Source organism: Heterodontus francisci, chromosome 1 (assembly GCF_036365525.1).
Source record: "Heterodontus francisci isolate sHetFra1 chromosome 1, sHetFra1.hap1, whole genome shotgun sequence".
Classification (NCBI taxonomy): domain Eukaryota; kingdom Metazoa; phylum Chordata; class Chondrichthyes; order Heterodontiformes; family Heterodontidae; genus Heterodontus; species Heterodontus francisci.
Window position 1 is genome coordinate 212,113,606 of NC_090371.1, and position 27,423 is coordinate 212,141,028.

At 43.0% G+C, this 27,423-nt stretch overlaps 1 protein-coding gene across 1 annotated transcript in view; it reads right to left on the minus strand.

Annotated features, from left to right (window-relative positions):
- Window positions 1-27,423, minus strand: part of tmem184c (transmembrane protein 184C) — a 58,670-nt gene that overhangs the window by 7,318 nt on the left and 23,929 nt on the right. Inside the window, exons 6-9 of the mRNA XM_068041271.1 lie at window positions 11,469-11,562; window positions 10,750-10,862; window positions 10,384-10,483; window positions 4,885-5,056 (exon numbers count right to left, since the gene is read on the minus strand). Coding sequence (XP_067897372.1) covers window positions 4,885-5,056; window positions 10,384-10,483; window positions 10,750-10,862; window positions 11,469-11,562 — 479 coding nt within the window. The remainder of the gene's footprint in view (window positions 1-4,884; window positions 5,057-10,383; window positions 10,484-10,749; window positions 10,863-11,468; window positions 11,563-27,423) is intronic.

The following is a 27,423-nucleotide window of genomic DNA, read 5'->3' on the forward strand; positions in this document are numbered from 1 at the left end:
GGGTTGATGAGGGTAATGTGAGTGATGTGTACATGAGCTTCTAAAAGGCATTTGATAATGTACCACCTAACAAACAGACTTGTCAGCAAAGTTAACAGTGCTGTGGGTGTACCTACACCACATGGACTGCAGCAGTTCAAGAAGGCAGCTCACCTCCTCAAGGGCGATTAAGGATGGGCAGCAAATGCTGGCTTTGCCAGCAACGCTCACATCCCACAAAAGAATTTTTAAAAAGGGACAGTGGCAGCACGGATACAAAGTTTGCTGAGGGACAGGGAGGAAACAGCAGTGGTGGATGGTTGTTTATCAGACTGGAGGAAGGTGTATAGTGGGATTTTCGAAGGATCGGTATTGGGACCACTGCTTTTCCCCGATATATATTGATGACCTAGACTTGGGTGTACAGGATACAATTTCAAATTTTGAAAATGACACAAATCTTGGAGGTATTGTGAACTGTGAGGAGTTTAGTTATAGACTTCAAGAGGACATAGACTGGTAGAATGGGTGGACACATGACAGATGTAACTTAATGCAGAGAAGTGCGAACTGCTACATTCTGGTAGCAGGAACAAGAAAAGGCAATACAGAATAAAGGATACAATTCTTAAGGGGGTATACGTGCACAAATCATTGAAGGTAGGACAGGTTGAGAAAGCAGTTAATAAGTCATACGGAATCCTGGGCTTTATAAATAGAGATAGAGTACAAAAGCAAGGAAGCTATGGCGTAACTTTATAAAACACTGGTTCAGCTTCAACTGTAGTGTCCAATTCTGGGCATCACACTAAGAAGGATGTGAAGGCATCAGAGAGGGTGCAGAAAAGATTTACGAGAATGGTTCCAGGGATGAGAGACTTCAGTTAAGAGAACAGATTGTCAAAACTGGGGCTGTTCTTAGAAAAGAGATGGTTGAGAGATTTGATAGAGGTGTTCAAAATCATGAGGGGTCTGGACAGAGTAGAGAGGGGAGAAACTGTTCCTATTGATGGAAGGGTCGAGAACGAAGGGGCACTGATTTCAGGTGATTGGCAGAAGAACCAACAGCGACATGTGGAAAAACCTTTTATATAAATGCAGGGAGTGGTCAGGATCTGGAATACACTGTCGCGAGTGTGCTGGAGGCAGATTCAATCACTGTTTTCAAAAGGGAGTTGGATAATTATCTGAAGAGAAAAAAATTGTTGGGCTATGGAGGAAAGGCAGAGGAGTGGGACTAGCCGAGTAGCTCTTACAGAGCTGACATGGATATGATGGGCCGAATGACCTCCTTCCATGCTGTAACCATCTTATGATTTAAGGTAAAAATAGCACTGTTGGGAGTACTTAAGGAGGCTAGCAATAAGTCACTGCTGAAACTGAACATAAAGGACGACTGCCTCAGATAGTGTGCATCCCAGAGGTTGGTGAGCAGATGGTGGAAGCACTATCCATATTTTTCTAAGATTTTTGGAAATGTTAATTGTGCCAAAGGCCTAGAGGCTAGCAAATGAGTTAGGAAATTGTAGGCCAGTTAATCTTCCTTTGGTTGCAAGTTAACTTCTGCAATTCATACGGAGGGACAAAATTATAGAACACAAAAAGACAGTGGATAAATCAGAAACTGCGAGCATGAATTAACTTGTGGGAAACACTAACTGAGCCCAGTACTATCCTAACCCAATGCTAGAAATGAGCATTTTCAGAAGGTATCGCCAAATAGTAAATCAGAAATCCAATTGCTGGCTGATTTCCCCTTCCTAATCCAAAAGAAGTCAACTGCAGTTCTTCCACTACAGCCCAGGCTGAAGTCAACGAACTCACCACAGAACATGGACTGAACTCAGGACCATCCTGGTCTTTTGGTTAGTTCTTAGTGGGATGATACAGTGGAACCTTTGTAAAACAATTATCCTAACAGCTCACATTTAGTATTAAAATTTAACCAGCGTTTGCAGTCACAAAGATACAAGGCTCCAATGTTCTCGAGCACAGTGCATTGCCAGAGCTTGCTGTGTAACTTTTGTTTGCAATCCTGTGACACTTTCTACAGCTGCTATTTCAAGACCCACACTTATAGTACAACTTACACAAGATTTTAGCACCAATTATGGTTGAATTATAGGCAGCTTTTGCTGCTGACCAAGGCTTACTAGGGAATAAGGAAAAATAGATATTCTCCATAAATGGTGCTGAAATAGCAAAGGATCAAGTTGAAAGAGAGCTAGGAATCTCAACAAGTCCAACAAAGCAGAGTAGAATACAAGGTCAGAGGAAGTTACGATCAAGCCCCACTGTGTTCATCACATCACATCTGTGCTTCAAAAGGAAAATTAGCCTAGTGGCAATTTTAAACAATGTGGTTGGGAAATGTTGAGTCCTGACCGAAACAAGGTCAGGTCAATACAAGAACACATTTTAAGTACAGCTTAGGTGCAAGACATGGTTCTGCAGGCCAGTAAATAGGTAGCTCCTCTTCCTGCCTATTGGTTTCTAAACTGTGGCTTAATTTTCTAGTCTTGGAATATACCTTATGCAGTATATAACAGGAGATCCTTTTTACATTAGAAGTATGAGTAGGCCATCGGGCCCTTCGAGTCTGCTCCCACATTCAAAAAAACCACAACTGATCATCTACTTCACTTCCACCCCATATCCCCAAAACCTTCGATTCCCTTATTTTCCAAAAATCTATCAATTGCTATTTTGAATATATTCAATAAGTGAGCATCCACAATGCTCTCGATTAGAACATTCCAAAGATCCATAATCCATTAGGTGAAGAAATTTCTCCTCATCTCAGTCCTAAATGACTGACCACTTATTCTGAGACTGTCACCCCCGAGTTCTAAACTCCCCAGCCAGGGGAAATATTCTTAAGGGGCTTGACATGCTGGAAGGATATTATTTGTTCAATGAGATCACACCTCATTCTTCTAAACTCTAGGAAATATAGGCCTAGTCTACTCAATCTCTCCTCATAGGAGAATACATCTAGTGAAGCTTCACGGCACCCCTCTAAAGCAAGTAAGTTCTTCCTTAAGTGAGGAGACCAAAAGTGTACACAATGGTTCCAAGGATGAGGGATTTACCAGAATGGTTCCAGGGATGAGGAATTTTAACTACAAAGGTTAGGTTGGAGAAGCTGGGATTGTTCTCCTTGGAGCGAAGGAGATTGAGGGGAGATTTGATAGAGGTGTACAAGATTCTGACAGGTTTGTATAGGGTTGACAAAGAAACACTGTTCCCATTAGCTGATGGTACAAGGACTGGAGGACTCAGATTTTAGGTTTTGGGCGAAAGATGCAGGAGGGATGTCAGTAGTAATAACCTGGAACTCACTGCCTACAAGGGTGGTGGAAGCAGAGACAATGAATGATTTCAAAAGGAAATTGGATAGGCACTTGAGGGAAATAAACAGTGTATGGGGACAAAGCTGGGGATTGTGACTGACTGGATTACGCTGCAGAGCGCTGGCATGGACTCAATGGGCCAAATAGCTTCCTCCTGTGCCAGTATGACTAATCCAGGAGCAGTCTCACGAAGGCCCTTTATAATTGCAGTAAGACTTCTTTACGTTTATACTCCAATCCCTTTGTAATAAAGACCAGCATACCATTTGCTTGAGATTCGTTCACAAGGGAAACCCAGGCCCCTCTGAATAGCAACTTGGGATACATTACACTTGAACCTTTCATTTAAGTCATTGATATAGACTGTAAATGGCAGAGTCCCAAGTACAGATCCTTGTGGTACCTCACTAGTTACAGCCTGCCAACCCAAAAATGAGCCACTTATTTCTATTGCTTTCTGTCCATTAAACAATCCAGTCAATCCATGCTAAGATATTACCCCAAATTTTGTGCAATAACCTCTCGTGTGGCACTTTATCAAATGTTTTTTGAAAATTTAAATACATCTACTGGCTCCCGCTCCAGTTACAATTTCAAAATTAACAGATTTGTCAAACATGATGTTCCTTTCATAAATCCGTGTTCACTCTGCTCAAACACATGATTTTTTTCTTCAAGTTCCCTGTTACCATGTCCTTAATAAAAGATTCCAGCATTTTCCCAAAAACTGCTGTCAGGCTAACTGGCCCATAATTCCCAGTTTTCTCTCTCCCTCTTTCTTGAAGAGCGGGGTTCCACTTGTTACCTTCCAATCCACGGGGACCATTCTAAAATCTAGAGAATTCCAGAAGATCAAAACCAATGCATCCACTATCTCTGTACCACCTCTTTTAAAACCCTCGGGTGTAGGCCATCAGGTTGAGGGGATCTGTTGGCTTTGGTCTCATTTGTTTCCCCTGTACTTTTACTAATACTAATTTCTTCAAGTTCCTCATTCTCACTAGCCCCTCGGTTCCCCATTATTTCCGGATTTTTTTTGTCTTCTATTGTGAAGCCAGATACAAAGTATTTGCTTACTTTTTCTGCCATTTCCTTATTCCTATTATAATTCCTCCTGCCTGTCTGTAAGGCACCCGACATTTACTTTTGCTAATCTCTTCCTTTTTAAATTCATATAGAATGTTTAACAATCTGTTTTTATGTCTCTTACTAATTTACTATCATATTCTATTTTCTCTCGCTCTGTCAATTTCTTGGTTATTCTTTGCTGAATTCTAAAATCCTCACAATCTTCAGGTCTACTATTTTTTTTGGCAATATTACAAGCCTCTTCCTTTTAATATGAATCCTAATAAAATAAACATCTGAAAAGGACTAGAGCGTCTCTGTATTCATTGTGGAATTGACACTGATCTTGATTGATATTATTTCAAAGTTGACACCTCAGACCATAAACGTGAAGAGAAATCTTTCCATTCCAAATAAAAATAGCATCTAAGGACAAATTTAAAATGAAAATGAGAACCATCTCACTAAAACTTGATTTCCTTACCAACATTCCGTACTTGTTCAGATATGTCCGCTCTGATGTCAGAGATATCCCATATGGCAAGAAAAGAATCAAAGCAGGAGCCTTCCTCAGCTTCCTGTACATATGGCTTGTAGGAAAAGCTATAATGATGACCAATTGCAGCAAAGAACATTTCAATGCAAATCACAAAATCCTGGGGAAATACAAAAAGTCTTTGGTGAAACTACTTTGTTTTTGGTTACACAGTTCTTCATTTTAGCCAATTCCCACATTTTAATTACATACATTTGGAACATAAGAGGAGTAGGCCATACGACCCCTCGAACATGCGCCACCATTCAGTAAGATCATGGCTGATCGCCACATCCCTCAATTCCCTGAGAGTCCAAAATTCTTTTGATCTTCACCTTAAATATACTCAACAACTGAGCATCCACAACCCTCTGGGGTAGAGAATTCTAAAGATTCACAACTCTCAGTGAAGAAATTTCCCATCTCAGTCGTTAATGGCTGACATCTCCTATCCTGAGACTATGACCCCTAATTCTAGACTCTACAACCAGGGGAAACAACCTCTCAGCATCTACCCTATCAAGCCCTCTCAATCTTAGATGTTTCATCTGAACTCCAGAGAGTATAGGCCCACTCTACTCAATTTTTCCTCATAGGACAACCCCACTGTCCTTGGAATAAATATAGTGAACCTTCGTTGCACCACCTCGAAAGCAAGCATATCCTTCCGTAGGTATGGACTCCAAAGCACCAGGGTGTGGTCTCAAAGCTTTGTACATTTGCAGGAACACACCCTTACTTTTGTACTCTAAATCCCTTGCAATAAAGGCCAACACACGATTTGTCATCCTAACTGCTTGCTGTACCTGCACATTAACCTATGCTTCATGCACAAGAACGCCCAAATCTCTCTGAACATTTAATAGTTTCTCACTACTTAAAAAAATTCTGTTTTTTACCCCTCACATATTCCATCTGCCACCTTCTTGTCCATTATCTATATTCCTCTGCAGACTGCATCCTCCTCAGCTTACTTTTCCACCTGGCTTTGTATTGTCAGCAAACTAAGGTACATTACACTCGATCCCTTCATTTAAGTTGTTAATATAGACTGTAAATAGCCAAGGCCCCAGCAATGATCCTTGTGGCACCCCACGAGTAGTAGCCTGCTAACCTGAAAATAACCTGATTAATTCTACTGTTTTCTGTCCTTTAACCAATCCTCTATCCACACACTATTATCCCTAACCCTGAGACCTTGTCTCGTGCAACAAATTTTCATGTGGCATCTTATCAAATGCCTTTGAAAATCCAAATATACTACATCCACTGGTTTTCCCTTCTTCACCCTGCTAGTTACACCTTCAAAAACTAAGATTTGTCAAACTCCATTTCCCTTTCATAAAACCATTTAGCTCCATGCAATTACATAAATTTAGCTGTATGCAATTAGAAGGATATGTGATAGAGTTAGATAAAGAGGATGGGCGAAGGCTCATGTGGAGCATAAATGTAGGCAAAGACAAGTCGGGCTGAATGGCCCGTTTCTATGCTGTAGATTTTATGTAACTATGTATCTACTCCAGGCATGACTACCTTATATTGCAAACGTTCTGGGGCCTTTCCTGGAAAGTGTTAATGCAACTCATGTCAGTTCTTAGTCTCCGGTGGAATCTGTTGCCAGCTATGTCATAATCATCAAAATTCCTGGGATAGCCCAGGAAATACATTCCCCCCCCCCAGACAGGTCCCATCTACATGGGGTGGGGACCAGGCAAAAAACTTGCCTTCTTTTATCCTCCCTAACCAGAAAGTTTCTCAGTTGTACAAACAGGGCAGAATCCATGCAGAGACAGTTTCCGTATCACTTTCTGATTCCTGTCTGGGAGTTCTGACGTAGGAGCATCTGTACTCAACTGGAATTTCAGGCCAGTGCATTTTACACTAATATTCCATTCCTTATAAACAAACAGTTGTTCTTCTGACTCACTAAGTAGCATCATTAGTTAGTACTTATATTTGTCACTTGTCAATTCAACAATTTCCTTTTTTTTTTTAAAAAAGAAAAACTACTTTCCAACTAATATCCTATATTGATGACATGTGGTTACCTCCAATTCTATCCAACTCACTTTTAGCTCACCATCTATTCTGCAGAACCTGATTAAATGCCTTCTAATAATCAACATTTATGCCATCCACTCCTCTATGTGCCGTGTCAATGCTTCAATTGTATAGAAGCTTGGTTAGACCGTACCTGGAGTAGTGTGTACAGTTTTGGTCCCCTTACCTTAGGGAGGATATTATTGCCACAGAGGAAGTGAAACGAAGGTTCGTCAGACTTGTTGCCGGGATGGTAGGACTGTCCTATGAAGAGAGATTGAGGAAACTGGCCTATATTCTCTAGAGTTTCAAAGAATGAGAAGTGATCTCATTGAAACCTACAAAATACTTAAAGGGATAGACAGGGTAGATGCAGTTAAGATGTTTCCACTGGTTGGAGTGTCTAGAACCAGGGGATACAATTTCAAAATAAGGGGGAAGCCACTTGGGACCAAGATGAGGAGAAATTTATTTACTCAGAGGGTTGTGAATCTTTGGAATTCTCTACCCCAGAGGGCTGTGGAAGGTCAGTCATGGAGTATGTTTAAAGCAGAGACTGACAGATCTCTAAATACCAATGACACAAGAGGATATGAAGATAGTGTGGTGTTACGACCAGGTGAGAAAGGTGTCTAGGGGTCTTTTACTCTCTTCACCTGGTCTTACCATAACAGGGTTTAATTTTTAAACACAGTGTTTTAAACTCCCCCTTGGTGAATCCTTGTTCACCACTTTCCAATTACAAGGCAAAGAAATGAGCATAAATAGGCTTTCTTAGGTTTAAAGAAAAGTAAAATTTATTAAACCTTAAACTTAAACTCTAATTCGGTTAATGCCTACGGATACACACTGCGCCCCATGCTAGCATGCATACATGATATGCACATGCAAATGAAGACAGAAAAGGGAAGAAAAATAAAGTAAAAAAGTTTGAGGCAATCTCTGAAGAGGGGTTTTTACTGTGTTTCGGGTTCGCTGCAGAGTCCTTGATTGTAGGTAGTCTTGCTTTACGTTGGGGCCAAGGATTCTTCTTAAACCTTGTTCACTGTAGGAAACTTTTCTCTCTTGGGGCTCATGGGTCTTCAGTTCCGTGAGAAAAAGAGATAGGAGCAGACAAGCGAGAAATGTTCTCAGTCCAAAAGAGCTTTCTGAGTTTCAAACAATCTGTGGCAAGTTCAAATTCAAACAGCCAGTTAATCATGTGACTAAACTGGTCTGACCACATCTTGTGTGTATTGGAGAACTGACTGGGTCATTTGTTCCAACACTGTCTGCCAGTATGCAAAAAAGGTCTTTCCGGCAAGGAAAGGCCCTCTTTTCTTCCCAGCAGCAATTTTAAGTTTTACTGTTCATGTGGCGAAATAACGTGTGCCTCATTCTTAGCAGGTGGAGGCCTGCACGACAGTGGGAAAAAGGCACTAAGTGGAAGATCAGCCATGATCGTACTGAATGGTGGGCAGGCTCGATGGGCTGAATGGCCTACTCCTGCTCTTATGTTCCTATATTCCTATTATCAAACAGCTTTACTAGGTTAGATATAACTTACCTTTTACAAAACCCCATTGACTCTCCCGGCTAAGTTATTTTTTCCTCCCCAAAGACATCATTTATCTGATGATGTTACGATCCAGGTGGGAGGAGTGTACGGTCTTTTGTAGTTTTACTTCTCCACAGGTCACAACATATATTTAATTATTTACCTCGTTACCGATACGTCAATCATAGACTCTACTCTTTATCCCAGAATAAAACACACCAACCAGGTTTCTTTAACAAACAACAAAATTATCAGTTTATTATAAAACAAGACATAACTAATAACAAAACAAAGCATTAACACAGATTGAAATATGAAAGTTCCCTTTTACCGTAGCTCCTCACATACACACCCACCCTGGTGAACCAGAAAAAAAGAGATTTTCTTTTCAGATCCCTTACCAAAAAATAGACAAAAAAAAGAATACTTTGGCCAAATACTTGCTAACTCTTGAAGAAAAAAAAAGATATGGAAAGACGTCAGTTGACCCTTATTTGGTTTGGCGTCCCAAATATGCATAGATGGCCATCACTGGGATCTTTCTCTGGAGCAATTCATTTAGGCGGTGAAGATTTATCCAGCAGGTTTTTCCAACATCGCAGGAGAAATGCAGCAACAAGGGTTTCAGGCAGGCCTTTCAGGATGAATATAGCATCAATTTCTCTACTTCTTACACTCGCTTCAAAGAGCTTCTCAAAGAGATGGAAACGCTGACAGGCTTTTCAAAGAAATAGAAAAGGCTGAGCTGGGGTGACTGCTCTCCTGGCCGGTTTTTAAAATTCCAACTGACTGTCCAAAGCAAAACCAAAAACAATCTCAAGAGTCAAGCCTCCTGACCTCTATAAATCTTGACCTGTCACTTCTCTGTAAGCATCGTCTCCAAGTCAACAAAAAAGCCCCCTGCTGGGTATTTATCTGAAGACAGGTGCCTTCCAGGATACAGACCTCAAAATACTTAAGAGCTGGTAATAAGCCTTTGTTTCTTTTCCACTGTGGAATATCTTCTTTGGTGTCGTTTTAGCTTTTCGGAAAAGTATCTCACTGGATTTCTATGCCCAATTCATCATCTTGTTAGAGGACTGCAACAACCCCCCAGGTCACTAGCATCAATTGCTATCTTGAAGGGCTTAGTGAAATTCGGAGCAGCCAACACTTCATTAATCACAATGGCTTTCAGCCTCTCAAAAGATGCTTGGCACTCTCCGGGCCACACTAACTTGCTTTTCTTTTTTTTGTAGCAAATCTGTCAGTGGAGCAGCTATTGTACCAAGTTTGTACCAAACTTTTCGATAGAAACCACACATCCCCAAGAACCTCATGATTTTCTGCTTAGTCCTAGGGATGGGGAACTCCACCAATGCTTGTACTTTCACTGTTCTTGGCAAAGTCCTCAAAATTTCACAAAAAATTGAAGTACTTCTGTAACTATGTATTCTTGCAAATTCCACACTTGACACTAAATTAATTCACCTAAAGTTACTGTTTGTCCCTTCCTTTCAGATACCTTCAAATTCCCCAGCACTGTCCTCAAATCTAACTAGCTTTGGAAGATTGTAATTAATGTACAGTTTGTGACTGATTATTCTATCTCTTGTCCATGTAGTTAAATATAGGTACTTAACAAGACAGCAAAACTAGTGAGAAAATAGTTTCCATTTCAGAGGTACTTCTACTAGACATTTTTCACTGTTTGATAGTAACATCTCCAAAACTGCATGCTAATAAGTAAATATCCCATTTCTAAAGGTACAACTTCTTTGAAAAAGTAATTTTCAAGACCAGGAATAAACCCTTCTTTAAAAAACAAATTCTGTAAGGGATGCAATTTTCTAGATAGTTTACTGTAAACGTGCAACTGCTAAATTTACCTGTAGGCCAGTAGCCACAGCCTCTACACTTTCCCAGTCCCATGTGTGTTTCTCAGAGATGATGCCAACTTTCACAAGTAGTGCAATCAAAGCAGCTTGCCTAAAATTAATTAACACAGTAAACTTAATTTTTAAACAATCTTAAGTCAAGCACGGCCATTTAACAAACTGGATACGGATTTTACATAAGGTATTCAATTGATTTATAAGTTAACAGGTTTCAGTTTTTGTTTGAGAATTGCAGTATTCTTATTTATCAAGACATAAAACAGACAATAAGATAGGAGGAAAATATTTAGAATCATGTCAGTAACATGAAATGAGGAAAAGTTTTTTTATAAAACCAGAATTTTATTTCAAACTTACCAGAAGGATACAAAGACAACCAGTTTCACACAGAGGAACTTGCCCACTGGTCGGATGGGGTTCAGCTCATTTCGCAACACTTTATAAAACAGCACAAGGCAATACATGGCAAACTACAAAAACAAAGCAAAACTGAATCTCAGACAGCAGAAATAAAAAACTTGCAATTATAGAGTGCCATTAATGTAGAAAAAATGTCATTGAATGGGAATACAATTTTGAGTGTATAAGCAACAGTTTTCAATTCTTAATAGATGATTTTTTAATTAAAAACCTTAGCAATTCTTTTGCCATCCAATTCATATGATTCGAATTATATTCTTGGTAAACGAAGAACCTTTGCTGAATATTGTAATGGAGGCAAGCTTTCTTCAATAAATCGAATAAAACAATACTTGTTTTAAAAAGACGATCAAATAAAAAGGGCCTATGAACCTTATGTAATATTAGATTCAGGTTAAAAACGATTTTAATTGAGGTACACTTGATTTCATAATTACAAATGTAAGAATATGTAAATTTCCCATAGCAAACAGAGGGATTACTATAGTCTCATTTGTCAATATGGGGAGGCATGAAAAGAATGGAATTCAGCTATATTTCATGAATATCCAATGTTAATTTAAAGACCAACACCAAAAAAAGCTCAGTTTTGAATCAAATGCAACAAAATAACATAAAAATTACATACTTTATAGACAGATGCATGTAAGACTTACTATTTGTGAAAGATTGTTAATTATAACCAAGTACGTCCAAGCATTTTTGAAGCTGAAATTGCCCTCATCATAAACTCCAACAAGTTCGCAGATTCTTTGGGAGAAGGAAAAATTGCTTTTTAAATCATCCATCTATTAGTACTGTGTACCATTTGATAACATACTTGTTTGCCTACCTGAATGCTAAAATTCTGAAAGTATAGCTAATAAAAGAATATTTATGTTTATGTCTGGAGTACCCTGCTCTGGGTACTGCCTTGAATTATCAGAACCACTTTATTTCCATTACTTGTCACAACTGGGAAGCTCCAACTTTCAGACTGTGAATATCTATTTAGTTCTCAAGAAATGGACAATATTGGATATACCGATTGCTCTAGTATGGAGTTTATTTTCAAAAAGCCCAAGATTAAATGCCAATTATCCAACATTCAATTGCCTCCCCGCATCACCTCCCAAATCTTAGCAGCTCTTGCTGTGACTATCAGGTGAAATATGTCATAGCAACAATGCTCACGAGAGGAAGAAAAAGCTATAGTACAAATCCCATCCCACTATACCACATCTTCTGTTGGTTAACCATGGATCTCTGTCCTGTCTCCCAGGCCAAAAGATTAAGTGCCCTGAAAAGTGGCTAGAGAAAATATCTAGATGTGAAGGGGGTGGGAGGCAGGTAGAAGGAAAATAAAGAGGTGGTGAGAGTATACATTTACACCACATACTTGTGTTTTCCTTCTTCCCAGTCTAACGTGCAGTAACAGCACATCTCACCAGTATGATACTGAACTCCATAAGATCCCATTAAAAAAAAAAGCACCATGAAAAATGTTCTCAGTAACTTCAACACCATTTCTTATACATGTATGGTAAACATTTGAGTCATAAGGGAGAAAAATAATCACTTTAAAAAAAAAAATATTTTGTTCTTGGGGGATTTATTCCCCATCCTAGTTGCCATGAAAAAGCTGTAGTGGGCCTTCTACTTAAACAACTGAAATTCACATGGTGATAGTGCTCTCATGAAACTGTTAACTAATGAATTCCAGGGCCCAGCGACAATGAAGGAAGGGCAATACATGTCCAAATCAGGTTAGAATGCGACTTGGAGGTGAACTTGCAGATGACGGTATTTCCATGACACTGATACATTTGTGCATCTTGGTGGTGGAGGCCACAGGACTGGGAGGTGCTGTCAAAGTTTGTTTGACAAGTTGCTATAGAATATCCCATACTTAAATATACTGCAGCCAGTGGCTGGTCATGGAGGGGTTGGATACTGAACTCAGTGACAGCAGTAAGGAAAATGTTAGAATCTATTATAAAAGGATGTGATAACTGGACACTTAGAAAACCATAGGATTGGGCACAGTCAACATGGGTTTATGAAATGGAAATCATATTTGGCAAACCTGTTGAGTTTTTTAAAGATATAACTAGCAGAATACATAATAGGAAAGGATTGGATGTGGTGTATTCGGATTTTCAGAGGTTAGTAAAGAAAATAAGAGCACATGGGATTGGGGGTAATATATTGGCATGGATTGAGAATTGCTTAACAGACAGAAAGCAGAGAGTAGGAACAAACAGGTCATTCTCAGGTTGGCAGGCTGTGACGAGTCCGGTACCGCAAAGATCAGTGCTTGGGCCCCAGCTATCTACAATCTAGATCAATGATTTGGATGTGGGGACCAAATGTAATATTTCCAAGTTTGCTGATGACACAAAACTAGTGGGAACGAGAGTTGTGAGGAGGATGCAAAGAGGCTTCAAGAGGATTTCGACAGGCTAAGTGAGTGGGCAAGAACATGGCAGATGGAATATAATGTGGAAAAATGCAAAGCTGTCCACTTCGGTAGGAAAAACAAATGCAGAGTGTTTCTCAAATGGTGAGAGGTTGGGAAGTGTTGATGTCCATAGGGACCTGGGTGTCCTTGTTAGTGAGTCACTGAAAACTAACATGCAGGTGCAACAAGCAATTGGGAAGGCAAATGGTATGTTAGCCTTCACTGCAAGAAGATTTGATTGCAGGAGAAATGGTGTCTTGCTGCAATTCTATAAAGCCTTGGTGAGATCTTGGTGAGTCCTTAGATAGCAACTTCCAAAACCGTGACCTCTACCAACTAGAAGGACAAGGACAGCAAATGCATGGCAACACCACCTGCAAGTTCCCCTCCAAGTCACACACCATCCTGACTTGGAACTATATCACCGTTCCATCACTGTCGCTGGGTCAAAATCCTGGAACTCCCTTCCTAACAGCACTCTGGGTATACCTACCCCAAATGGACTGCAGCGGTTCAAGAAGGCAGCTCACCACCCACTTCTCAAGAGCAATTAGGGATGGGCAATAAATGCTGGCCTAGCCAGCGACACCCACATCCCATGAAAGAAAAAAAAAATCACACCTGGAGCAAATTCCTGGGATGGTGGGATTGTCCTAGAAGGAAAGAATGAGGTGGCTGGGCCTGTATTCTCTAGCGTCAAGAAGAATGAGAGATGACTGCATTGAAACATAAAATTCTTACAGGACTGGACAGGATCGATGCCAAAGGATGTTTCCCCTGGCTAAGGGGGTTTAAAACCAAGAGACAGTCTCAGAATAAGGGGTAGGTCATTTAGGACCGAGATGAGGAATTCCTTCACTCAGAGGGTGGTAAATCTTTGGAATTCTCGATCCCAGAGGGCAGCGGAGTCTTAGTCATTGAGTATGTTCAAGACAGATCGATATATTTCTAGATATTAAAGGCATCAAGGGATATGGGGATAGTATGGGAAAATGGCATTGAGGTAGATGATTAGCCAAGCCATGATCTATAATTGAAGGGCAGAGCAGGCTCAAAGGGCTGAATGGCCTACACCTGCTCCTATATCCTACATTCCTAAGTGATGGGGGCACCAGGTCAAACAGAGTGGATTGTTCTGGATGTTGGTGAGCTTCTTGAGCCTATTGCAGCTACACCCATCCTGGTGAGCATTGAGTATTTCACACACCTGATTTGAACCTTGTATATGGTAGATGAAACATTGAGGGAGATAAGCCACTCAAAGTCCTCAGCCTCTGCCCTGCTCTTCTAGCCATGGTAATCTCTGCTTGATCCAGTGGTGACATCCAACATGAAGGTGATACACTTAGCAATGGTACTGCGAAAGGTCAGGGGGTGTTTGTTTTGCCTTTTGTTTGTTGAAAATAATCATTTGCGGCATAGATGTTAACTGGCATTTTCCAGTCTAAGCCTGGATGTTGTGCAGTTCTTGTTGTAGGCTGAAAAGGGGGGGGGGGGAAAAAGAGAGGCAGAGAGCGGGACTAGATGAAGATAGCTGGGCCAAGGACACTGCAGCAATGTCCTACGGCTGTAATGACTGAACTCCGACAACTATCATTATTTTCCCAGATTTATTTTGCAAGGGCTCTTTGGGGCTATACTCAGTCGAACATTTCCTTGATGAGCCCTGTCTCAGCTCAGACATATAATTCTTATGTCCAAGTCTGAATCAAGACTACAACAAGGGCAGGAGCCGAGTGGTGCTGGAAGAACTCAAAATGATCCACTGTGAGCAGGTCAGTACATGTTGCTTGAAGGGATTATTGATTACTTCTTCCAGCATTTTTCTGAAAGGCTAATTGCATGATATCTGACGGGGTTAGATTTGTCCTGTTTTTTGTAGCTATAATATCTGTTGGCAATTTTCCATGTTGTCAGGTAGAACCCAGTGTTGTAGCTACACTAGATTAGCTTGATATAGTTTGCTTCAATTCAAGTCTAATTATCTTCTCAGCTACAACACTGGCATCTAACCAACAATGTGGAAAATTGCTCAGGTTATGTCCTATCTACAAAAAAGGACAAATCCAATCCAACCAATTTTTTTTTTTTATTCGTTCATGGGCTGTGGGCGTTGCTGGCTAGGCCAGCATTTATTGACCATACCTAATTGCCCTCGAGAAGCTGGTGGTGATCTGCCTTCTTGAACCACTGCAATCCTTGGGGGTGTAGGTACACCCACAGTACTGTTAGGAAGGGAGCTTCAGGATTTTGACCCAGCGACAGCAAAGGAACAGCAAGATAGCTCCAAGTCAGGATGGTGTGTGGCTAGCAGCAGAACTTGCAGGTGGTGGTGTTCCCTTGCATCTGCTGCCTTGTCCTTCTAGGTTGTAAAGGTCATGGGTTTGGAAGGTGCTGTCGAAGAATTCATGGTGAGTTGCTGCAGTGCATCTTGTAGATGGTACACACTGCTGCCACTGTGCGGTGGTCAAGGGAGTGAATGTTGGAGGTGGGGGATGGCATGCCAATCAAACAGGATGCTTTGTCCTGGATCACTACCAGCTTCTCAAGGGTATTTAGGGATGGGCAATAAACCAGCAACGTCCACATCCCATGAATGAATAAAAAAAAAGAACTGGTGGGAATGGGTCTGACCTTTTTGTAGATAGGACATAACCTGGGCAATTTTCCACACTGTTGGTTACATGCCAGTGTTGAGCGTTGTTGGAGCTGCACCCATTCAGACAAGTGGAGAGTATTCCATCACACTCCTGACTTGTGCCTTGTTGATGGTGGACAAGCATTGGGGAGTCAGGCGAGTTACCTGCCGCAGAATCCCCAGCCTCTGAACTGCTCTTGTAGCCACAGTATTTATGAGGTTGGTCCAATTCAGTTTCTGGTCAATGATAACCCCTACGATGTTGATAATGGGGGATTCAGAGATGGTAATGCCATTGAATAGAAACAGAGAAAATAGGAGGAGTAGGCCATTCGGCCCTTCAAGCCTGCTCCGCCATTCATTATGATCATGGCTGATTATCCAACTCAGTAACTTGTTCCCGCTTTCTCCCCATATCCTTTGATCCCTTTCGCCCCAAGAGCTATATCTAATTCTTTCTTGAAAGCATACAATGTTTTGGCCTCAACTGCTTTCTTTGGTAGCGAATTCCACAGGCTCACCACTCTCTGGGTGAAGTAATTTCTCCTCATCTCAGTCCTGAAAGGTTTACCCCATATCCTTAGACTATGACCCCCACCATCTGGAACATCCTTCCTGCATCTACCCTGTCAAGTCCTGTTAAAATTTTATAGGTTTCTATGAGATCCCCCCTCACTCTTCTGAACTCCAGCGAATATAATCCTAACCGACTCAATTTCTCCTCATACGTCAGTCCCGCCATCCCAGGGATCAGTCTGGTAAACCTTTGCTGCACTGCCTCTATAGCAAGAACATCCTTCCTCAGATAAGGAGACAAAAACTGCACACAATATTCCAGGTGTGGCCTCACCAAGGCCCTGTATAATCGCAGCAAGATATCCCTGCTCCGGTACTCAAATCCTCTCGCTATGAAGGCCAACATACCATTTGCCTTTTTTACCGCCTATTGCACCTGCATGCTTACCTTCAGCGACTGGTGTACGAGAACACCCAGGTCTCGTTGCATATTCCCCTCTCAGTTTATAGCCCTTCAGATAATCTGCCTTCCTATTTTTGCTACCAAAGTGGATAACCTCATTTATCCACATTATACTGCATCTGCCATGCATTTGCCCACTCACTCAACTTGTCTCAATCACCCTGAAGCCTCTCTGCATCCTCCTCAACTCACCCTCCCACCCAGTTTTGTGTCATCTGCAAATTTGGAGATATTACATTTTAGTTCCCTCATCCAAATCATTACTATATATTGTGAATAGCTGGGGTCCTAGCACCGATCCTTGCGGTACCCCACTAGTCACTGCCTGCCATTCGGAAAAAGACCCATTTATTCCTACTTTTTGTTTCATGTCTGTCAACCAATTTTCTATCCATCGCAATACACTACCCCCAATCCCATGCGCTTTAATTTTACACGCTAATCTCTTATGTGGGACTTGGTTGAAAGCCTTCTGAAAGTCCAAATGCACCACATCCACTGGCTCCCCCTCATCAACTCTACTAGTTACATTCTCGAAGAATTCTAGTAGATTTGTCACGCATGATTTCCCTTTCGTAAATCCATGCTGACTCTGTCCAATTCTACCACTGTTCTCCAAGCGTTTGGCTATAAAATCTTTGATAATGGACTCTAGAATTTTCCCCACTACTGACATCAGGCTGACTGGTCTATAATTCCCTGCTTTCTCTCCACCTCCCTTTTTAAATAATGGGGTTACATTAGCTACCCTCCAATCTGTAGGAACTGTTCAAGGGGAGCTGGTTAGATTCTCTCTTGTTGAAGATGGTCATTGTCTGACACGAATGTTACTTGCCACTTATCAGCCCAAGCCTGGATGTTGTCCAGGTCTTGCTGCAACCGGACATGGGCTGCTTCATTATCTGAGGAGTCGCGAATGGTACTGAACATTGTGCAATCATGAGCAAACATCCCCACTTCTGACCTCATGATGGAGGGAAGGTCATTGATGAAGCAGCTGAAGATGGTTGGACCTAGGACACTAACCTGAGGAACTTCTGCAGTGATGTCCTAGGACTGAGATGATTGACCTCCATCAACCACAATCATCATCTTTTGTGCTCAGTATGACTCCAACCAGAGGAGCGTTTTCCCCCCCATCCCCGATTCCCATTGATTTCAGTTTAGCTAGGGCTCCTTGATGCCATACTCAGTCAAATGCTGCCTTAATGTCAAGGGCAGTCACTCTCACCTCACCGCTGGAGTTTAACTCTTTTGTCCATGTTTGGACAAAGGTAGTAGTGAGGTCAGGCGCTGAGTAGCCCTGGCAGAACCCAAATTGAGCGTCAGTGAGCAGGTTAATTGCTGAGCAAGAGCCACTTGATAGCACTGTCAACGACCCCTCCCATCACTTTGCTGATGATCTCGAGTTAATTGATAGGGAGGTAATAGGCCGGGTTGGATTTGTCTTGCTTTTTGTGTACAGGACATACTTGGGCAATTTTCCACATTGCCAGGATGATGCCAGTGTTGCAGCTGTACTGCAACAGCTTGTCTAGGGGTGCGGCTAGTTCTGGAGCACGGCTAGTTCTGGAGCACAAGTCTTCAGTACTATTGCCGGAATGTTGTCAGGGCCCATAGCCTTTGCAGTAGCCAGTGCCTTCAACTGTTTCTTGATATCATGTGAAGTATATCGGATTGACTGAAGACTGGCATCTGTGATGCTAGGGACCTCAGGAGGATGGCAAGATGCATCATCCACCTGACCCTTCTGGCTGAAGATGCATGCGAGTGCTTCAGCCTCGTCTTTAGCACCGATGTGCTGGGCTCCCCCATCGTTAAGGATGGGGATATTTGTGGAGGCTCCTCCTCCCATTAGTTGTTTAATTGTCCATCACCATTCATTACTGGATGTGGCAGGACTGCAGAACTTATATCTGATCCGTTGGTTGTGGAATTGCTTAGCCCTGTCTATCACGTGCTGCTTCTACTGTTTGGCAAGTAGTCCTGTGTTGTAGCTTCACCAGGCTGACACCTCATTTTGAGGTATGCCTGGTGCTGCTCCTGGCATGCCCTCTTGTACTCTTCATTGAACCAGGGTTGGTTTCCCGGCTTGATGGCAATGGTAGAGTGGGGGATATGCCAGGCCATGAGGTCACAGATTGTGGTTGAATACAATTCTGTTGCTGCTGATGACCTACAATGCCTCATGGATGCCCAGTTTTGAGTTGCTAGATCTGTTTGAAATCTATCCCATTTAGCACGGTGGTAGTGTTACTCAACACAATAGGTACCCTCAATATGAAGACGGGATTTTATCTCCACCAGGACTGTGCTGTGGTCACTCCTACCTTGCTACCCTGTGTTTCTTCCAATTGGTGTTCAACAGCCAAGGGGGAGCGGTAGGAGGTAATCAGCAGTAGGTTTCCTTGCCCATGTTTGACCCGATGCCATGAGACTACCTCTGGTGGGTCTGTCCTGCCCTTGGGACAGAACATACCCAAGGATGGCGATGGTGGTGTCTAGGACATTGTCTGTCAGGTATGATTCCATGAATATGACTATGTCAGGCTGCTGTTTCACTAGTCTGTGGGACGGCTCTCCCAATTTTGGCACAAGCCCCCAGATGTTAGTAAGCAGGGCTTTTTAGGGTTGACAGGGCTGGGTTTGCCATTGTCATTGCCAGTGTTGTCTGTCCAGTTTCATTCCTTTCCTTAGACTTCATAGCTGTTTGATACAACTGAGTGGCTTGCAAGGCATTAAAGAGTCAAGCACATTGCTGTGGATCGGGAGTCACATGCGGACCAGATCAGGTAAGGGCAGCAGATTTCGTTCCCTAAAAGACATTAGTGAACCAGATGGGTTGCTGCAACCAACAATGGTTTTATGGTTTTTATTAATTGAATTCAAATTTCACCATCTGCCATGGTGGAATTCAAACCCATGACCTCAGCATTAGCCTGGGGCCTCTGGATTACTAGTCCAGCGACATTACCAATACACCACCGCCTCCCCGATCTCTTTTCATACTCTTTGCTTCCCTTATTTGCTGTTTCACTTACTCTCTGAACCTTCTATATTGCGCTGGGTTCTCAGTTGTGTTATCCACCTGACATCAGTCATAAGCACACGCTTTCTTCTTCACCTTAACCTCTATCGCTTTTGTCACCAGGGAGCTCTGGTTTTGTTTGCCCTACCTTTCCGCTTCATGTGACTATACCATGACTGTGTACGAGCTCTCTTTAAAGGCAGCCCATTGTTCAGTTACTGTTTTGCCTGCCAATCTTGGATTCCAATTTAGCTGGGCCAGATCCAACCTTAACCCACTGAAGTTAGCTTTCTCCCAGTTCATTACTACTACTGTGGATTGTCTGCACTGAGTGCTGCTGGAGGGCACAGAGTGTGAATGTTAAAGGTTAACCTCTCAACACTAGTTTTTGTTGTTCACATCTAGCAATTAATTGAAATTCCTGTTTCAGTTGAGAGGCAAGTTAGGTTTCTTGCAGTTTTAAACAGGGGCATACTAACACTCAAGCTCTAGCTAGTTAATTAGGTAGCTAGCTTAAACTGGTTTCTGAGCTTTAGCAGAGCTGACACAGCATGGTTTTCAGAGTATAAATTGAGGGGATTCTCACTACTGCTTATCGGCACTGAATGCTGCTGGAGGGTACAACGTTTGAAGAAGGGAGTTTGGTAAGTGAGGGAGGGGCTCCTTGCTTTCTTTTACCTTTTTGCAGCCTTGCCTAGCTGCCTCCCTCTCCGGTACAGGGGAAGAAGTTGATTGGTGAGTAACTGCTAAATTATTTTACTTCTTATTGTAATAAAAGTTTTTAAAGTTACGTTATGGCAAGTCAGCTCAGCCAAGTGGAATGTACGTCCTGCGGTATGTGGGAAGTCACGGACGCACGTGTTCCAGATGAACACATCTGCAGGAAGGGTCACTGGCTGCAGAAGCTTGAGCTCCAGGTTTCAGAACTCGAGCGGCGGCTGGAGTCACTGTGGTGCATCCGTGAGGCAGAGGACTACGTGGAAAGCACGTTTAGGGAGAATGCAGGCAGAGAGGGAATGGGTAACCGCCAGGCAACCTAAGAGAACCAGGTTGGCAGTGCAGGAGTCCCCTGCGTCTATCTTGCTTGCTAATTGGTTTTCCATTTTGGATACTGATGACAGCGATGGTTCCTCGGGGGAGTACAGTCACAGCAAAGTCAGTGGACCATGGGTGACTCGGCTGCACAGGAAGGGAGGAAGAATGGAAGGGCAATAGTGATAGGGGATTCAATAGTCAGATGATCAAACAGGCATTTCTGAAGCAGTAAATGTGACTCCAGGGTAGTGTGTTGCCAGGGTCAAGGATGTCACGGAGCGGCTGCAGGACGTCCTTCGGGGAGTGAGTGAACAGCCAGAGGTCGTGATCCACGTTGGTACCAATGACATAGGTAGGAAGAGGGATGAGGTCCTGAAAGCAAATTTTCGTGAGTTAGGAAGGAAATTAAAAAGCAGGACCACCAAAGCAGTAATCTCAGGATTACTCCCAGTGCCATGTGCCAGTGAGCATAGGAATAGGAGGACTGATCAACTGAACACATGGCTGGAGAATTGGTGTAGGAGGGAGGGCATCAGATTTCTGAAGCATTGGGACAGATTCTGCAGCAGGTGGGACATGTACAAGATGGACAGGCTACACCTTAACAGGACCGGAACTAACATCCTTGCAGGGAGATTTGCTGGTGCTGTTGGGAAGGGTTTAAACTAGCTTGTCGGGGAATTGGAACCCGAGGGGTAGCTGAAATTGGAAGGAAATTGGTAACAGGAGGTAGAAAAGTAGCAAGTGACATTAGAAAGCAGGCGAAACAAAGGCAAGCATCAACTAGGCTTAAATTGCAGAATGTCAAGATGACAAGGTTACGGCCACTCTACCTGAATGCATGCAGCATTCGCAACAAGGTAGATGATTTAAAGGCACAAATGGAGGTCAATGGGGGTGATCTAATTGCCGTAACAGAAACGTAGCTACAGGGTGACCAAGTCTGGGAACTGAATATTCAAGGATATTTGACATTTCGGAAGGACAGGCAAAAAGGAAAAAGGAGGTGCTGTTGCGCTGATAAGGGATGGATCAGTACATTAGTAAAGGAGGATCTCAGATCGGAAGAACAAAATGTTGAATCTGTTTGGGTGGAGCTAAGAAACAGCAAGGGGCAGCAAACATTGGTAGTTGTTTATAGGCCACCAAACAGAAGTGGTAGTGTGGGGCATGGCACAGGAGATTAATCAGGACATTGGAGAAGCATGTAGCATGGGTAATACAGTAATCATGGGTGAATTCAATCTGCATATAGACCGGGTAAACCTAATGAGCAATAATGCTGTGGAGGACGAGTTTCTGGAGTGTGTTAGGGATGGTTTTCTAGAGCAGTATGTTGAGGATCCGACTAGAGAACAGGCTATTTTAGATCTAATATTATGTAATGAGAAAGGGCTAATTAATAATCTTGTTGTAAAGAACCTTTAGGGATGAGGGACCATAATATGATTGAATTACCTCACTTTCAAACAATGTAAAATTCTATCTGAAGCCAGTGTTAAATTTGAACAAAGGAAATTATGAAGGTATGAGGAACAAATTGGCTGAGGTGGATTGGGAAAATACATTATGTATGACAATATGTAGACAATGGATAGTCTTTAAAAGAAATATTACATAGTTTACAGCAACTATACATTCCTTCAAGGCACAAAAACCCCCAACATAAAGGCAGTCAACCGTGGATAACAAAGGAAGTTAAGGATGGTATAAGATTAAAAGAAAATGCCTATAAAGTTGCCAGAAATAGTAGTAAATCTCAGGATTGGGAGGATTTTAGAGTACAGCAAAGGAGGACCAAGAAAATGAAAGAAAAGGGAGAATGGAATACGAATGTAAACTAGCCAAAGAACAAAAACAGACTGTAAAAGCTTCTTCTTCTTCTTTGGCCTCCTTGTCTCGAGAGACAATGAGTAAGCGCCTGGAGGTGGTCAGTGGTTTGTGAAGCAGCACCTGGAGTGGCTATAAAGGCCAATTCTAGAGTGACAGGCTCTGCCACAGGTGCTGCAGGTAAAATTGGCTGTCGGGGCTGTTACACAGTTGGCTCTCCCCTTGCGCTTGTCTTTTTTCCTGCCAACTGCTAAGTCTCTTCGACTCGCCACTCTTTAGCCCCGCCTTTATGGCTGCCCACCAGCTCTGGCGATCGCTGGCAACTGACTCCAACTTGTGATCAATGTCACAGGACTTCATGTTGCGTTTGCAGAAGTCTTTAAAGCGGAGACATGGACGGCTGGTGGGTCTGATACCAGTGACGAGCTCGCTGTACAATGTGTCCTTGGGGATCCTGCCATCTTCCATGCGGTTCACATGGCCAAACCATCTCAAGCGCAACTGGCTTAGTAGGGTGTATATGCTGGGGATGTTGGCCACCTCGAGGACTTCTGTGTTGGAGATACGGTCCTGCCACCTGATGCCAAGGATTCTCCGGAGGCAGCGAAGATAGAATGAATGGAGACGTTGCTCTTGGCTGACCTACGTTGTCCAAGCCTCGCTGCTGTAGAGCAAGGTACTGAAGACACAGGCTTGATACACTTGGACTTTTGTGTTCCATGTCAGTGTGCCATTTTCCCACACTCTCTTGGCCAGTCTTGACATAGCAGTGGAAGCCATTCCCATGCGCTTGTTGATTTCTGCATTGAGAGACAGGTTACTGGTGATAGTTGAGCCTAGGTAGGTGAACTCTTGAACCACTTCCAGAGCGTGGTCGCCGATATTGATGGATGGAGCATTTCTGACGTCCTGTCTCATGAGGTTCATTTTCTTGAGGCTGATGGTTAGGCCAAATTCGTTGCAGGCAGCCGCAATCCTGTCGATGAGTCTCTGCAGACACTTCAGTGAGAGATGTTAATGCAGCATCATCAGCAAAGAGGAGTTCCCTGGTGAGGACTTTGGTCTTCGCTCTAAGACGGGCAAGGTTGAACAACCTGCCACCCAATCTTGTGTGGAGGTAAATTCCTTCTTCTGAAGACTTGACCGCATGTGAGAGCAGCAGGGAGAAGATGATCCCAAACAGTGTAGGTGCGAGAACACAGCCCTGTTTGATGCCACTCAGGATAGGAAAGGGGGCTGATGAGGCGCCGCTATGCTGAATTGTGCCTTTCATATTGTCATGGAATGAGGTGATGATACTTAGTAGCTTTGGTGGACATCCGATCTTTTCTAGTAGTCTGAAGAGACCACGTCAGCTGACGAAGTCAAAGGCTTTGGTGAGATCAATGAAAGCAACGTGGAGGGGCATCTATTGTTCGTGGCATTTCTCCTGTAGTTGGCGAAGGGAGAACAGCATGTCAATGGTGGATCTCTCTGCTCAAAAGCCACACTGTGCCTCAGGGTAGACATGCTCACCTAGCTTCTGGAGCTGATTTAAAGTGACTCGAGCGAAGACTTTCCCCATTATGCTGAGCAGGGAGATTCCATGGTAGTTGTTGCAGTCACCGTGGTCACCCTTGTTCTTATAGAGGATGATGCTACTGGCATCGCACATGTCCTTTGGAACTGCTCCCTCGTCCCAGCACAGGCAAAGCAGTTCGTAGAGTGCTGAAAGTATAGCAGGCTTGGCACTTTTGATTCTTTCAGGGGTAATGCTGTCCTTCCCAGGGGCTTTTCTGCTGGCTAGAGAATCAATGGCATCACTGAGTTCCAATTTTGCTGGCTGTTCGTCCAGCTCATCCATGACTGGCAGAGACTGGGCTGCACGGAGGGCGGTCTCAGTGACATTTTCCCTGGAGTACAGTTCTAGGTAGTGCTCCACCCAGCAGTCCATTTGCTTGTGTTGGCCAGTGATTGTGTCCCCTGATTTAGATTTGAGGGGGGGCAATCTTCTTGATGGTTGGCCCAAAAGCTCTCTTAATGCCATCGTACGTTCCTCTGATGTTTCCGGCATTGGAGGCCAGCTGAATATGGCTGCATAGGTGTTGCCAGTAGTCATTTGCGCAGCGCCTGGCTGTTCTTTGTGCAACGCTTCTGGCTGCTTTAAGTAATACAAATGTTAAGGCGCTGGGGGCTTTCTTGTAGTTCAGCAGTGCAATGCGCTCAGCGGCTATGACAGGTTCCAGCTCTTCAAAGTGAGATTGAAACCAGTCTGCATTCTGCTTCACACGTTTGCCATAGGTGGTCTTTGCCGAGTCATAGATGGCGTCTCTGATGTGGGCCCACTTGGTCTCTGCATCCCCTGTAGGTGTGTTTTGAAGGGATTTTTCAAGTGAATTTAGAAACTTATGTAACAGTTGTGGATAAGAAATTCCGCTCGTGTTCATGCGCGGGCGGCCCTTCTGCTTGGAATGATGCAGCTTCTTTGGTTTGAGTCTAACCTTGCTGCACACCAGGGAGTGCTCGGTGTCGCAGACCGCACTGTGGAAGCTGCGTGTGATTTGAACGCTGTTTAAAGAGGCTCGCCTTGTGATGATTAGGTCCAGCTGGTGACAACGACATGATCTTGGGTGCCTCCAAGAAACCTGGTGACAGGGTTTAGTATGAAAGAACAAGTTGGCGATGAAGAGGTTATGATAGGTACACATTTCAAGCAGTCTCTGTCCATTCTCATTCATCCTTCCAATGCCATAGCGCCCAAGGCAGGAGGGCCATGAATTGTGGTTGGCCCCAACCCTGGCATTAAAGTCCCCCAGCAGGAACAGATGTTCAGTATTAAGGATGCTACTAATGATCATATGGAGTTCCTTGTAGAACTGGTCTTTAGCTTCAGGTGGGGAGCAGAGTGTTGGAGCATAGATGCTGAGTAGGATACTGGACCAGAGGCGGTGAGCAGTCGGATGGACAGTAAGCGTTCCGAGCCATTTGAGGGTGGCTCTATCATGCTGAGCAAAGAGTTCCTGATGGCGAAGCCCACTCCATGCTGTCTTGGTTCTTCAGGATCCCTACCCTGCCAGAAGGTGGTGTTGTCTTGCTCTCTGAGATCCGCTCGCAGGGAGGCGTATCTCCTGAAGTGCTGCAATGTCCACACGGAGTCTACCAAGCTCATAACAGACTGTAAAAGCTTCTATACGCATGTAAAAAGGAAACATTTGGCTAAGACAAATGTGAGCCCATTACAGGCAGAGTCAGGAGAATTTATAATGGGGAATAGAGAAATGGCAGAGAAGCTAAATGATTACTTTGTGTCTGTCTTCACTGAGGAAGATAAAAGAAATCTCCCAGAATTAGAGATCCAAGGGATTAGGAGGAAATGAGAAAGTGCAGGAAATTAGTATTAGTAAGGAGGTTGTATTGGAGAAATTAATGGGATTGAAGGCTGATAAGTCTCCAGGACCTGATATTCTGCATCCCAGAGTGTTGAAAGAGGTAGCTATGCAGATAGTGAATGCACTGATCATCTTCCAAAATTCTATAGATTCTGGAGCGGTTCCTGCAGATTGGAAGGTCGCAAATGTCACCCCACTATTTAAGAAGTGAGGGAGAGAGAAAACAGGGAATTACAGTCTAAGTAGCCTTACATCAGTAGTTGGGAAAATGCTACAATCTATTCTAAAGGATGTGATAAATGGACACCCAGCTCTATCTTAGCATCACCTCTCTCAATCCTTCCACTGCTTGCTCGAAATGTTGCATTGCATGAACAGAAATTAAATATTGGGGAGCTCGAAACCATTGTCTTTGAATCTACCACAAACTCCGTATCTTAGCCACCGATTCCAACCCTTTCCATAGCCACTGTCCAAGGCTGAGCAAGACAGTCTGAAACCTTGATATTGCATTTGATCCTGACCTTCCAACTTCATATCCTTTCCACCACCAAGACCATCTATTTCCACTTCCATAACATTGCCCATCTCTGCCCCTACCTCTGCTCATCTGTTGAAATATTCCTCATCCATGCATTTCTTACCTCTAGATTCGAATATTCCAATACTTTCCTGGCTGGCCTCCTATCTAGCATCCTCTGTGAACTTACATGGTTACAGCACAGAAGCAGGTCATTCGGACCAACAAGTCCTTGCTGGTGTTTAAGCTCCTCACGAACCACCTACTACGTTCATCTAACTTCATTAGTATATCTTTCTATTCCTTTCTCCCTCATACATTTATCCGGCTTCCCCTTAAATGCATATATGCTAGTCAGCTCAACTACTCCTTGTGATTGCGAGTTCCACATTCTAGTAACTCTCCGGGTAAAAATGTTTCTCCTGAATTCCCTATTGAATTTACTAGTAACTATTATATTTATGGTCCCTAAATTGGTTCTTGTCTGAAGTGGAACTCTCTCTACATTTATCCTATCAAAGCCTATAATAATTTTAAAGGTTTCAATCAGATTAACCCTGGAGCTTTCTACTTTCTTGAGAAAAAGAGCCCCAGCCTGCTCAATCTTTCCTGATGGTTATAACCTCTCAGTTCTGGTATAATTCTGGCAAATCTTTTATGCACCTTCTCCAGTGCCAATATATCTTTTTTAGATCATGGAGCCCATAACTGTTCACAGTACTCCAAATGTGATCTCACCAATATTCAATACAAGTTTAACAGAACTGAACTGA